Here is a 13934-nt window from a genome sequence, read left to right on the forward strand (position 1 = left end):
TGGGACTGGGATGTCTCTAGTTCATGTAATCCAATTTAGTGGAAAACAGACACTAACACAACATGGATATAAGAAACGTGACATGGGATCATCATCCAGAACACTCAATAAGAGCTTGGAGTTATATTTTTTTTTTACAAAATGGGATTGGGGTTTACCAAATTGACATCATGTTCTATTTCAGGAGATATTAAAGTAGCATTTTTTGTAAATGCTCAAGGAAAATTTTTAAAATTTGGTGAGAGGCTTCCCAGATTTATCATCCCTGCTTTTATTAGACATTTACAGACCAATAAATCAAAAGTTGTGTTTTTGTTATTTCTTTCCTGTTTTCCGACACTTAGCTTTGACTACAAGCCACAGACAGCTGTGTGTCAGTGTAGTTCTAAAATACTTTTCATTACACACAAAACTTGTAAATTGATGTTGTTTTTACCTCTGGAGTGTCCATTGAAGTAACTTTAAGAGTACTACAGGGGAGATGGGCCTCCCTGTGCTTCAGGTCTGGTTGCTAAGAAGCAGTTTGTCAAACACTATAAAAATACAGCAGAGTTACTGGGTCTGGATGTGAGGACCATGGGGGGAGAGGGGAGTGAAGGGGGGGGACTGTCAGGCAGACTGTGATGTTTCTGCTCAGTAGGGGAGGGGGGGTTTCCTCCGTGTTGTCTTTAGTGAATGGGGCTGAATGGAGAAACTGCAGGAGCTCTTCAGAGTGGCACCGCGGCTCCCTGTTCATTCAGAGACGCCACTGCCATCCATCACACGACACCCTTCCTTTTATGGCCCGAAACCAAGGGTAGGATGAAAAACAAGCAGATAATGAATGAAGGAGGAGAGAAAGAGGCATTTAGATTTATCCTAACTCTGTTTGTCTTCTCCTTCTCAGAAGCCTCCTGGGCCTGTGAGTGGCCATGTTTGGTTTCCAGGTAACAATTGTTTCTATAACAGGAGGAAATGTTTTAAACCTCCTCACTTATCAAGCTTTTTTTTCCTTCAGAGCCCCATAAACCAGAGCCATCCTCTCACGCATCATTCCGTAGATGTTTCCCTCACACACAGATGTCCTCTACACTGAAGGAACCTCCGGTGTCTGATGGTCCCAGACCTAAACTAATCATTAGTTAGGACTTCCTTCCCCTCGGATACTTTAACCAACAGGGATTAAGTTATCAGAGGGGATAATTCATGGATAATTTACATCAATACCTGGACCAGCAAATTTAAAATTAAATGGTACAACTGCGGAGCAGCGGGTGGGTGACGTTTCTGTTTGCAAAACACAAAAATGCTTCTGGGATAATGTCATCAAAAAAATGAAATCTTTTCTGAGATACCAACTTAAAAAGTCTTTGTTTTAAAGAATGGTTACCAGGTCCAGATGAGAATAAATGCTTAATCTGTGACTACAGCATATTTGGCTGCACCTGTAGTCATTACATGAATATACATATTTGATTCTCCCATTGATGTATATGCTTTATTTTTCTCACATCTTATAGTACTTTTTCGAGGCTCATCACTTCCTATTTACCTTTTATGGGCAGAAGACATTAACGCACATATAACTATAAAACTATCAGGGAACAGACATGCCCTGTGTGTTGGGTTAAGAAAAAACACAGGTGTACTATAGGTTGACAGAATTTATATATTTTTGGAAAAGGTCTACAGGTTCACCACCCTATGTAAAGTATTAATTGCCCCTCTCATCTTTGTGGCTTTCCTTCACTCTGTACTCTCCACTGAGATCTTGTTGTTCACTAATTCCTACATCCGGGGTCAGGTTGACCGTAAATTTGTTTTCCTGGCTTCTCTGGGGTTTGAGAATAAATCTGTCAACAGGAAAATCCCCTGACTGCCCAGCAGGACTAAAAATATAGAGCAGGGAAATGAGGTAAAGTGAGGTAAATAGTTGATAAATAGAAGAGTTGTTTTGCCAGGGTGAGCAGGGCACACCTGGGTGGCTGGGACCGAGGCAGGTCGTGCTCAAGACCAGGTCCGTCTGTCCCAGGGTCTTGAAAGAACCATTGTTCTGTTGATTCTGGGATGGTGTGGTGTTCTTTAAAGGCTGCGTGCAGCTGTCACCACTGAGCAGGGTCATGGAAAGGTCTGGTAAGCTGGGCTTGGAAGTGGAGGCAGGTGAACAGGGTGACGATAAATAAAATATACTCTTGGTTTTAAGAAGCAAAATAAGCCAAATCCGCTGCAAATCTATTTCAAAATATCTGATCCTTATTGCTGATACTGAGGCAAATGATAAAGGTGCAGACTTTCCCTTTAAAGAAGAGGATACTGTAGCCACTTAATTATGGTGAGCCTTTAATTCGACAAGAGGATTTCTAAGTGCACAGCAAAATTATAAAATAACTTAAAGTGTAAAAGTTGGATACCGTTTACATTTGTGCTTTTATTCTTAAACTTTCACTCCCTTTGTTTTGACGGTTTGGAGTATTAAACAAAACAGACTCGTTTACAATCTGCCTTTCAGAATCTAGACAAAAGAATGAAGTTGCTTTGGCGCCCTCTATCAATTATTTAGATGTATCGCACCACTACATTAAGCGAATACAATGTATTGTGACAATATTCGGACCTAAACTTTTCGTTTAATTGGGTGCAAATGCACTGTTTTCTACTTCACTGGAGTTATATTGCAATATTCTAATAACAAATTGAGTTTTTACAAAATTCTTGATGTCGATTCTTACCGCATAGTTATTATGTTATTAAACTGTTTCTTTCTTTAGCCCTGAGTTTTAAGGCATTGTGATTCATTTCACAAATTAACAAGCACATACCATTAACTGGTAAATATACACGTAAAGTATGATAAATATATAAAAAGGCAAATACCTTCTGAATTTATTGGTCAATGACATTTCAGAATATTAAATAAAAATAAATAAAACCAGAACACACAAATATAATAATTGCTTTGCACTACAATAAAAACATGGGTATAAGGACAACGTGGCATCACAGTTGACAAGCAAGAGAGGAAGGGGGTTCAGAAAAAGGCTGTGTCCCAATGTAAAGGATGCTGCATAGAGAACGGACTGCAATATGTTTTAAATGCAACTGTAAAGCCCACAAAAACTGTGATAAAAGTCAGATACAGAAGTTTTCCACATATCAAAAACATACAGCTAATATTCTGGTTTTCAGTGTCTAATACTATTTCTTTCATACTGCCTTTGCCGTAAAGGTGGATAAAGTAATGATAAAATCATCATGCATATTCCATGTGTACATGTTTTAATTATTCATGGCTACATCTTATGCACAGCTTTTATATAGTTGCTTCTAAGAGTGTAAACAAATGCTTGTGTGTATTTGTTGGGTTGTTTTTTTTTTGTTTTTTTACATTACGGTTTATATTCAGTCAAAGGCTAATCTCCCACTTATATGAACACTTTGAACATTGTAAACCCAGCACCAAAATGTAAAAATAAAGCACAGGTAGGTTGTTCAGAGCCCTTTAACAAAAGTAACAAAAATGTACAAATGACACATTGAACTACATTTTTCTTCACTGCATCTCTGTATCTTAGTGCATGTAACGGAAAACTTCCTTGTTAGGTGTTAGCCTTAAAAACAGACTATGGTTAATACACATCCAGGGGCAAGAGTGGCACTTGGAGAGACTTTTCATGGTCTAAGATCTGAGTAGAAGGAGGAACTTTTCATGGTCTAAGATCTGAGTAGATGGAGGATCAGTTACATATTATGAGTTTTGTAACTAGCTTTTAGCTAACCCCTAGCAAATATTTCTCTACTTTCAGCTCCTTTGGTCTTAAGTTTTAACTGTTTAATGGTCAATTTTAATCATTTGTGAGCTGATAAAAACTTAAATAACTTTTTGTTTTTATCGGCAATATACATAAAACCTTGTGCATTTAGTCATTAAACTTTAAGTGTTTAGTTTGTAGCTCCTAGACTTGACCAAACTTTATGTCCAGTTGTTAAACATTTAAAGATTTAATAGGTAACCATAACGATGGTACTATGTCAGCTTTTACAATCATTTAAAATTTAAAAGGCAGAATAAAAACATCACATTGTTTTAGCAGCAACCTCTGGAGTTTCATGTTTGTATTTGAAAAAAAAAAAAAAAAGAAGTAAAACTTCAAGTTCACAGGTCAGGTCACCTGGAGTCACCTGTTAACCCAGGGAGTGCTGCTTCTTCAGGTTCTCCGAGCGCTTCACTCTCTCCTCTGGGGTCTTTCTGTTCCAGCTCCTGTGAGAACATGATAATTATGTAAGGTTATTATGAAACTTTTTTTTTTATGTTTATGATCTACAACATATTGGAATTTAAAAAAGGAGGACAATTTGCATATAAAAGTTTCAATAAAACAATGCATGATGAAACAAGTACAGGAGTAGATTTACTTGTACGTAAACTCACCCTTGGCGGTTCAGTTGGCCCAGGACCGGAGAATTTTGGCACTGACTCGGCTTCAGGACTCTTGGAAAGTAAAACCAAGAATGCACTTAGAAAAAAAGTTTTTCTGGGAGCAGAACAAATTAGAACTGAGCCTGGAGGCAAGGAGAGGTTAAAAAAAAACACCTGTTAGTTGTTGGGCTTTTGGGCTTCACATGCATCTTCTTGGACTGTGCTGAGGAATCACTGACCCTGGAGGAATTGGATAAAACTTCAGCTAAGCAGTATGAGTCATAATAAAAAGGATGTAATACAAGAATGCAAGAGCCATTATTTATCATGGTAGTTTGAGTTTCTGTCTCTACCGCTTTTTTCTGTCCAGTGACCTCTGTGTGGCAGCAGACAGAACCACTCTCTCCTTGGAGCTCTTATTTTTGTCCTGCAGGTTTGACATAATCACATGACAAAGTTGTTAATGACAAATGCCTGACACATGCACAAACATCCAGACATAACAAACAAGCTAAAAAACAAGACTGGATTGAGATTGCTTTTCAATGACAAAATATTGAAGGAAATGTATATTTGTATTCTGATTTCTTCTTCTGAATAATACAATAGTATTTTTGTATTTTTTTGGTTACCAAGTCTCGCAGCTTCCTCTCTGTTCGCATCTCCCTGTCCTGCTGCAGCAGAGCTAATCGATCCTCCAGAGGCATCTCAAAGAAGATGTCGTGGATGTCATAAAGAGCTGCCCTTAACTAAGGGAGAGAAGAGATAGAAAATTTTCATAAACATTGAACAAGATTGACCCCTGCTGTCTGGGCAGAGGAATTTCACACTCATACCTGGGCTTTAACTCTCTCCTGTAGGGAGAGGTCTTGAGCTGTGAAGCTGCTTTTCTTCTGCGGACCATCACTGTGGAATGAACGGATGAACTCCTGTGTGTCCTACACACACACACACGCACACACACACACACACACACACACACACACATTTAAACACATCCAGGCATTATATATATACATGTTTCTTTTCAAGTGTGTGTTAACTCACCACTATGGTTTGTCGCAGCTGTTTGATCTTGTCTGTCTGGAGCAGCCTGCGTGTGAGGAAACCACGAGTCACAGCCGCGATCCGACTGAAAGTCCTCTGCTGATCTGCTGTCAGGACCTAGAAATTGCAAGAGTAACCAGACGACAGGAATAAAGATGAGGTGTGCAGGCAGGCAAAAAAGAACATCTGAGTGGACAAGCCAGTTGACTGGATGGTTTGATGGGCTAGATTCAGCTGCCAATTAAAGATCACTACTCTAGGATAAACACACTTGCACTATGATCTCTCACACATTTGCCAGCTGTGTATTTGCAATCACGCGTTCATTTGGATCACACCCAGTATACATAATGTAAGGTATAATGTAAGGTGAGTAAACACAGCCTACATATTTTGTAATATTTATGAGGGTCCAAACACAGCCTACATATTTTGTAATATTATGTGTAAAATGTCCACTTAGTCCATCTGATCACCTATTGGTCCAGTGCCAATATACTCATAAACTTGGCATGTTGTCAAACAACTAGTAAGAAAAGCATGACAGTGGTGACATTTAGTGATGGCATACCTACCAAACTTAGCCTTCCTCGAGGTTTACCACCTGCTCGGGCCGAGCCCCAGATATAAACTGGAGGCTGGACAGAAGGACACGCACCAGGACTGATGGGGCTTGGAAACCCTAGAGAGAAAAATTAGCTTGATAATAATTATTATATTATTATTACATAAATTACATTAAAGTAAAGACAACTACATTCTATTAATTTAACCTAACACCTCTGTCCTAATAACATTTTATTGATATTTCAACTTATTTTCAAGTTAGAGTATGTTGGAATATTTGCATGTGGTCAGGCCTTGCTTTGTTGAACATTTTTGTATAAATAAAATATATATAAAAATAGTACCTAAGCTGTGTCCAGACGACTGCTCTGAGGGTGTGCGGGTAGGACTTAAACCTGGGAAACAGGGGCTGATGGAAGGACAGCTGTCACTTCCTGTCTTCAGACTCCACCCATAACTGTCTGCACTTAGAGGTCGCACACATGCCTGCTCCTTCAGTTTCCTCCCTGTTTCCTCCAATTCCTAAAAAACATCATGGTTAGAATATTCCTAAGTCTTTCAGGTAGCACTACAGTGTGCTGTACGTGTGTGAGATTCTGTAAACTGACCAGACGGAGGCACTGTTGCTCTTTCTCCTGCTCTGCCAAAAGCAGCGACATCTGCATAGCATGCTCCTCCTCCAGTCGTCTTTGCATGTCCTCTAGAGCATGTGCTCGCCTCTGGGGCTGCTCTACTGATGAGCACAAACAAACAGACAGACAGAAATAAGTACATTTCACACCAAAGGTTCAGATGGAAGGACATCGATCTAATTTAGTGAAAAAATAAAAACTAGTGAAAACAGTTTGATACTCATTCACCCAAATTGCCTGCTTGTGTTTCAGTTGCATTTGTGAGCACTTTTGAAGCCATCCTTCCATTGTCTGCCCCTTGAACATCTTCAGACGCCATCTTGACTGGAACATGAGCTGTATCTGTAGTTATGTGGGGCCTCATTAGAGACGGTGAAGGATTTTCTATCACATATGACTGGTTTAAGGGGACTGCAGAGGAACGGCGATTTGTTCCCAACAAAGTGACTCCTGCCATGAAACGTGGGAGTCTCTCCTGGCTGCGGTCTATATGCTCATCTTCAGGGTAGATGTTATGTAACTGACTGTCCATAGTGTGGCAGCGCCGGCGGAAACCAGCAGCAGGATGGTTGTGGTGCACCATGGGGCTGGGCACTGTGGTACTGACTGGGCTACAGCCCTCACGAGGAGAACTTGTAACGTTATTACTGCTTCGATGATTGGCTAAACCACTGCTGAAACCACACCCACTTTCACTTTCCCATGTGTCCCAGTACTCTGAAAACATTTTGGTTTCTCCCCAGTCTGCCATGCAAGCTCCTTCTCCCGATCTACCTGGGCTTCGTGGGATGAGGTCTTCAGGGGTGATGGGAAATGAAATATGGATGTTGCCTGTAGAAACTGGTCGTGGTTTGCGTCTTCTTACGCACGGACTAATGCTAAACTCTGGACTAGGTAGACGAGCATATCGGTCTGGAAGACATGGTACAAGACTGTCTGTGTGTTGGATGCTGGGTTCAAACAAAGTTTGCTGTGGGGTCTCAGTCTGAGGTGTGCCAGCAGGACTATGATGTAGACTGAATCCAAACTCAACGCCTGAATTTCCAACAGGACTTAATCTTTTATTCTCACTGTCACAGATAGACTCAGTGTTGGCCGTTTGGTTGACCTTTGACCCCTGCTGACTCTGCTCTTTCTTCAAATATGGTCTGGATTTTTTAAGAAGACTATCCAGACTGATTACGTCGTCGTCCTCCTCCTCCTCCTCCTCTTCTTCTTCTTCTTCATCTTCACTTTTCTCTTCTTTCCTCATCTTAACTTTCTCTAGTGTGCTGAAACTATTGAGTGTGGGGGTCACAGAATGTGTGGTAGGGGGCAAATCATTTTTCTGAAGCTCAAAACCGGGGTTAAACGGAGGTCCAGGCAAGTCAGTCACCAAAGTGTAGCTGTTTACTGGAGATTTACAGGTTTGCTGCTTCTGGACTTGTCCAATCTGAAATGTGTTTGTCTGTACCAAGAAAATAGGGAATAATGAATCACAAAGCAGAAGTTAAAAACACAGCATTAACCAATAACTAAATCTGAGCAAACTGGTGTAGAAATAAAAAAGGAAAGTGTTTGCTGTCAGAGACAAATGTCATTTTTGGAGCAAAATTGGAGCACAAAAAAGGACCACCATCATCATCATCATCACACGACCTGTATTTAAGTCTATGACTGAAGATTCTGGGACAGAAAGACTGTAATTAAAGTTGTGTGTGACTGAATACTGTGGGTCTTACACACTGTCTTATTTCATGTGAGAAGCTTAAGCCCATGGTTTGTAAAAATCAAACTGCAGAAGTTTCAACTTGTCTAGTGAAAACTAGATTTTTTTCAACTACATTTTTGTATATTTCTCTATATATTTTCCACTGACCTCAGATTGGTCCAGGATGTCCTGGACTTGAGCTAAAAGCTTGTTCCTCTGTTGGTTCTGTCGATCCACTTCCCGCTGGACTGCTCTTTCTCTGTGGTCACACATCTCAGTGCGCCGCTCTTCACTGAGCTACAAAAGACACGACAAACTCAATTATAGACAAAAAAGGTAAGTAAAAATAATTATTAAACTTTAACTGATAAGAATGTCCTCAAACGTATCAGGTTTTCCTAATATATTTTTCTTTAATAATCAGGTATGCTTACTTGGCTACTAAATTCAAAGAGATAAGTTATTCACTGACGTTTCCTATGTAGACATAACTAATCAGGTGAAGGTCAGCAGCTGATTGGACCAATTTACATATTAACCTTTGCTGCTTTGACTTAATGCTCCATGCTTCCTCCACAGCTTGTTTTGTTTTATAAACAGAAACTTGAACCTTTCAACTATTTGGCATCAGTTACTCTGTTCTTTTTTTAATAGTAATCTCACACATCATCACTTTAAAAGTTATTTAGACCTAGATGGTGACAATAAAGGTAAAATAATTGACTCAACTCTAGCATTTTATACTAGAACGCCATGCTTAAGCTGTGATTTGTACACAAACCAAGAAAAGAAAACAGTTATATTTGTTAAATTTCCTTATTATGTCAATTTCCTAGGTTCTCTACTGATCGATGGAGGAATGCTCAGTTCTGCTTTTCAAAAAGAAAATATTTTGAGAACTTCGACTGCAACTGTGTGAGTAGAAATAATTTTGCACATTTATGTTGACTTGTATATAGCAGCATTCTCCTAATTGTTTTTCTACCTGGAAATGTTTTCCTCTGTTTCTATGTAGCACATAGAAACAAAAACACAGAAACACAGTATGTCACCACAGGCCCATGGTGACACATACTGTACCCACTATGGTAACCAATCAAACACAGTTACAGTAAACGGAGAAACATTTTTGCAAGACAAATGTTGGGACACACATCAAGCTAACTGCATACCTTGTTGAAACCATAGCCAATAAGGAGCAATTAAATATAACTTTGAATAAATATAAGAAGATGAAACTTCAGCAGTAAAATTAAATTTAGTTCTCAGGATTATCTGTTGTTATATCTGTTCCTACCAGTGGTGAAAGCACAGCTCTCCCATAAAATCGAATGACAGAGCAAGCTTTCAGAGAACATGGTGGTTCACATGTCATCTTCTTAAATTTCCTCTGCTCCTGCAGAATGGTCAGACTCCGCAGGCAGAACTCCTCATAGCTCTCCATCTCTGGACTCCCACACATCCACACCTCGGAGAAGAGACACACACCATGTAGCCTTGAGCTGTCAAATCAAAAAGAGAATGTGAGGTTAGACGAAAGCTCTGCAAAGAATGGAATCAGCATACTAAGGTCTGCATGTAATTTAAACCTGCAGTAAACCTCTGAGTCTGAGTCATGGGAGAGATGTCTGAAAAATGTTTGAGTCATTAAAAACTGCTCAGCCTGAGACAAGACATGGTATAAAAGTAACCCAAATAAGTCGATCTATATTAACCCCATAAATCTTGGAAGGTAAACAACAGAATTATCGACTACAAAATCTGAGGCTCAGATAAGGAGTGGATGGTAGCTCAGCTGAGTCAAACTGATGCAAATTATGATTTTCTGTTTCTCCACAAAAGAATTAGTTGATACAAACTGTACCATCAGTGCCTCCTGTGCTTAATACATAACGTCATGCAGCTTCCTCTTTCACCAGCAGATCAACATGTGACTGCTACATGACGTTGGAAAAACAGAAGACACAAAAAAGGCTGCTGCTGAAGGGCATATCAACCAGTCTGTTGTTTAATAAGCATTTATCCTTTCTCATAAGGGGAAAAACAATCCAGCAGAGATAAATTAGGGAGAGGGGGTAAGGTTGAGTGTCCTCTTAAAGTCTGACAACTCAGCAGCAGCTGAGAGAGCCTCAGACCTACTGACCTCAACAGTAGTTTAATTAGTTTACACATGTAGATTAGATTGACTGAGAAATGTTGTTATTGTCCCAGACTGAAGCTGATTGAATCAAAAATCCCACTCAAAAATCACTTGACCAACTGACAACTTAATTTGATCAGCAGAGCTGCTACTAAAATTTGGTAATCAAACACCTGATAAATTATTGATTAAAAAGTCATCATCATCAAAAATAAATGTGTTTCAGTCAGTAAATGGTTGCCATTGAAACAAGCCTGAAAAGTAAATGAAGATACTCCTCACAAAATGTGTGGTTGGTTCCCACTCCAGTGGGTCCCAGACCATCGTGCCTATGTAGGCTCCATGGTTTACTCTGGCTGAAAATGGGTCACATATGGTTAATCATTGCCCTTGACATACAGTACATGCGGCCGATCAACGTAAAGTCCTAATTGCCCATGGGCACAAACCACCTGGCTTCGTTTATTATTATTATAGCAGATATCTGGGTGTGGGTCGCCATCTTTCTACAATAATTAGAGCAGAAACAAAGCGGCTCTGTCCTCCTGCACTGTTTTATCACACTCATCAAATTCCAGCCATTCCTCTCTATGAACACAGTCTGTTGTTCCTGACTTCTATTTCCGTGTGTGGACGAAACACAATCCAGATCAATATTGTTGCTGTTCTAGAAAGGTCCATCAGAAAAAAATATAGCGATGAAGACCCTCGACAGAGACGGTGTAATACTGGTCTCGGAGTTAACATAGACATCTACGGATGGTGTACTAATACAATTATAAAATGTTTAATAAAAATTGTTTTTAATGAAACTCATAGCCCATGACGTAAACAGTTATTGTTTGTGGCATGTGCAGCTTTTTTCATTATCTCGGTTTGTAACGTGCTTTGCAGCTGCTTTCTGTTACAATAGCGTCCGTTGAATAAATAGCGTAACAGCTCAGTCTATGTTTAATTCGTGTAGAATTTTACAGAAGTGTAAGAAAACCCTAATGTAAGGACAGTTTTCACAGTGACAGCTAATGTAAACGTCTTCTTTATCAGCCACAAAGACGTTACAGCCAGGTGTTTGGCGGGGACGCCGCTGATAAACGCGCCGTGACATTTTCTTACCTTTACCGCAGAGAAACACGCATTAAAACAGTTCTTCTGTCCTTTGTTCCAGACGTTTTACATCCACGACTGTCAATAGTAAGAGAAAATAAAGCGGCAGCTAAGACGTGAAGCCCCTGCCCTGCTGCTTCCTCTAAATCCCGGGTCTGCCATTCAACATCATCATCTTCGTTTTCAAACCGTCGCTTTTCCTCCCGGTCCCAGCAGCGCCCCCATGCCGCGGGACTGAATACATGCACCATGAGCCACATTTTAATCAGAGATTCACGGAACCTACTCCACTGGCCTCTGCAGTCAGTTACATTCTTATCGAACTCCCTATCCCTAAGTATAATAACTGTCTTATGATTATGATTTTATTAATACTTTTTACTTGATAGATCAAGTGGTCATTTTTATAACCTCCACTAACCTCAGATGATTCCAAAAACAAAATCAAACCAGATTGTTATTAGTTTTTTCCATGAAAAAAGTGTGAAAACTATATTTGTTATTTATATTTTTTATTATAAAGTGTAGTCATGTTTAATCCCAGTAAAATTGAAGTTGTATACCACAGCTTTACAGAATGACATTTCACAATTCATCACATGAGTGGCTTATTGTATCAGACTGTACAGGCTGAGTAATGCGTAGATTGTCTTTGTTCTTCTGAATTAAGGCCTCAATGTCACTTTCATTCAAAGTGTCTTTGGAATCCTATAAAAAATAAACAATGTTAGTCTCTTTATGTCAGTTAAATATTAAAAGTAATCCATGTTTATATGTTCCCTGTGAAAAAAGTGGAAACTTATGGTCCTTATGGAGTATGTGCTTCTCAGAAAAACAAACCTTGCAAAATCAATACTTGCATTAACAAACATCAAGTCTGAAAAACAAATGTTTTCTAACTTTGTTTTAAATTTTTAATCCTGTAATTCATAAAGCTTACCCCGAAAGACTGGCGTTTAACTCCCACACATGCTGTTGATTGTTCATAACACAGCGCTACATCTAGATTGCTTGTTTCTCCATTCACTAAAACTGCACGGAAATGATCAACCTCAGAATCTGTGAGATTTGAAGAAGAATGTATTATTTAAAGTAAATTACTAAGTAAATCAGGTTTCACTCCCTTTTGACCTTACCCAGCAAGTGGATACACGAGGACTTCAGTTTGTTATTAGTTTTATGGTCATTTTTGGAGGAAGTTACTTTTGTACATAGGCCACCACTGAGGAGTTTGTCAACTACTGTCTGGCTCTTCTCAGGTGGAGCCTCCTTTATGGCTGTCGCAATCTCTGAAAGACAGGATGTTTTTTATTTTCTTCTTGTAACTTCTCATATCCTAAAGACTGGATAAATAAGTGTAGTTTATAAGAATGCAACATACAATCTGATCTAAGTGTAGTTTTCTGAGTATTTATCATCTAGAAAATATAGATTTTTGAGCACATTGATAAGCTCCACCCTACCTCGTGCAACTGCAAGACAACTCTCACAATAAGTATCTGATTGAAAAGAAAACAAAAACACTAGTTAGAGTTTCGGTTTAGCAGAAACTACAGCAGCAGCCAAGGATCAGTACTGTACTGTCAGGACTGAATTAGCATATTGGGCTACAATGTAACACTTCTGCTACTTACTGCGATCTATCGCTGTTGGCCGCACAGACAGGAATAAACTTGCACTTAATAAAAGAAATAAAAGCTCCATAATCAGGAAGTGCTTGCCAGAGAGTGGTAACGTGAACGAATGTCTCTCTCCCAGGTAAAAACATTACATGTGAGTGTGTACAGGGATCCCGTTTCACATAACGTGAACAAGTGACCTCAGAGACAATGGGATCACATCACCACTATTCCACAAATGGCATTGGTCCAGTTATTCAGGTTTTCTCCCACTGTCTAAAAATACTGCCCTAAGTCTGATTGAGTAATTACTAGCCTTTGAGGACATGTGTCAAATACTGCAATACTCAATTTACACATTTTTCTGCTGTTCACATATTGTTCTATGCGACTAACAGAAAATGGTTGCTCTTTCCAAATTTATAAAGCATATAAAATGCCTTCAATAACAGAGCTGATTTAATTTGTTGAGTATAAAGAAATTTATCAATCATAATGTCCACTGGGATGGACTCCTCCCCTTTTTTTCATTGTTATTTAAAGTACATAGTATAAACTGTCAATCAACCCTGTTTTTGACTCCACCTTTGTTCAAGGTTAACACCACAATAGGTGCCTAATTCTGAAATATAAAGGTATTAAATCTAGTTAAAAGCTTACATAATTTTTTAATTAAAATAAAAAATTTAATTTGTGTTTAGAATAATAAGAACAATAAGAACAATACAAAGGAGTAAAG

The 13934-nt window shown here is 39.1% G+C and overlaps 1 protein-coding gene across 1 annotated transcript in view; it reads right to left on the reverse strand.

Moving 5' to 3' along the window:
- Positions 1–4102: 4102 nt before the first annotated feature.
- The window catches only part of LOC103393037 (centriolar coiled-coil protein of 110 kDa), a 44791-nt gene continuing 34959 nt past the window's right edge, over positions 4103–13934 (reverse strand). Inside the window, 14 exon segments of the mRNA XM_025064800.1 lie at positions 4103–4237; positions 4409–4468; positions 4571–4636; positions 4750–4823; positions 5029–5145; positions 5233–5334; positions 5444–5560; positions 6019–6125; positions 6355–6532; positions 6619–6740; positions 6871–8089; positions 8501–8629; positions 9630–9782; positions 9785–9834. Coding sequence (XP_024920568.1) covers positions 4162–4237; positions 4409–4468; positions 4571–4636; positions 4750–4823; positions 5029–5145; positions 5233–5334; positions 5444–5560; positions 6019–6125; positions 6355–6532; positions 6619–6740; positions 6871–8089; positions 8501–8629; positions 9630–9782; positions 9785–9834 — 2570 coding nt within the window. The 3' untranslated portion in view covers positions 4103–4161.

The sequence above is a fragment of the Cynoglossus semilaevis genome, chromosome 17 (genome assembly GCF_000523025.1).
Source record: "Cynoglossus semilaevis isolate Cse_v1.0 chromosome 17, Cse_v1.0, whole genome shotgun sequence".
In the NCBI taxonomy this organism is placed as follows: domain Eukaryota; kingdom Metazoa; phylum Chordata; class Actinopteri; order Pleuronectiformes; family Cynoglossidae; genus Cynoglossus; species Cynoglossus semilaevis.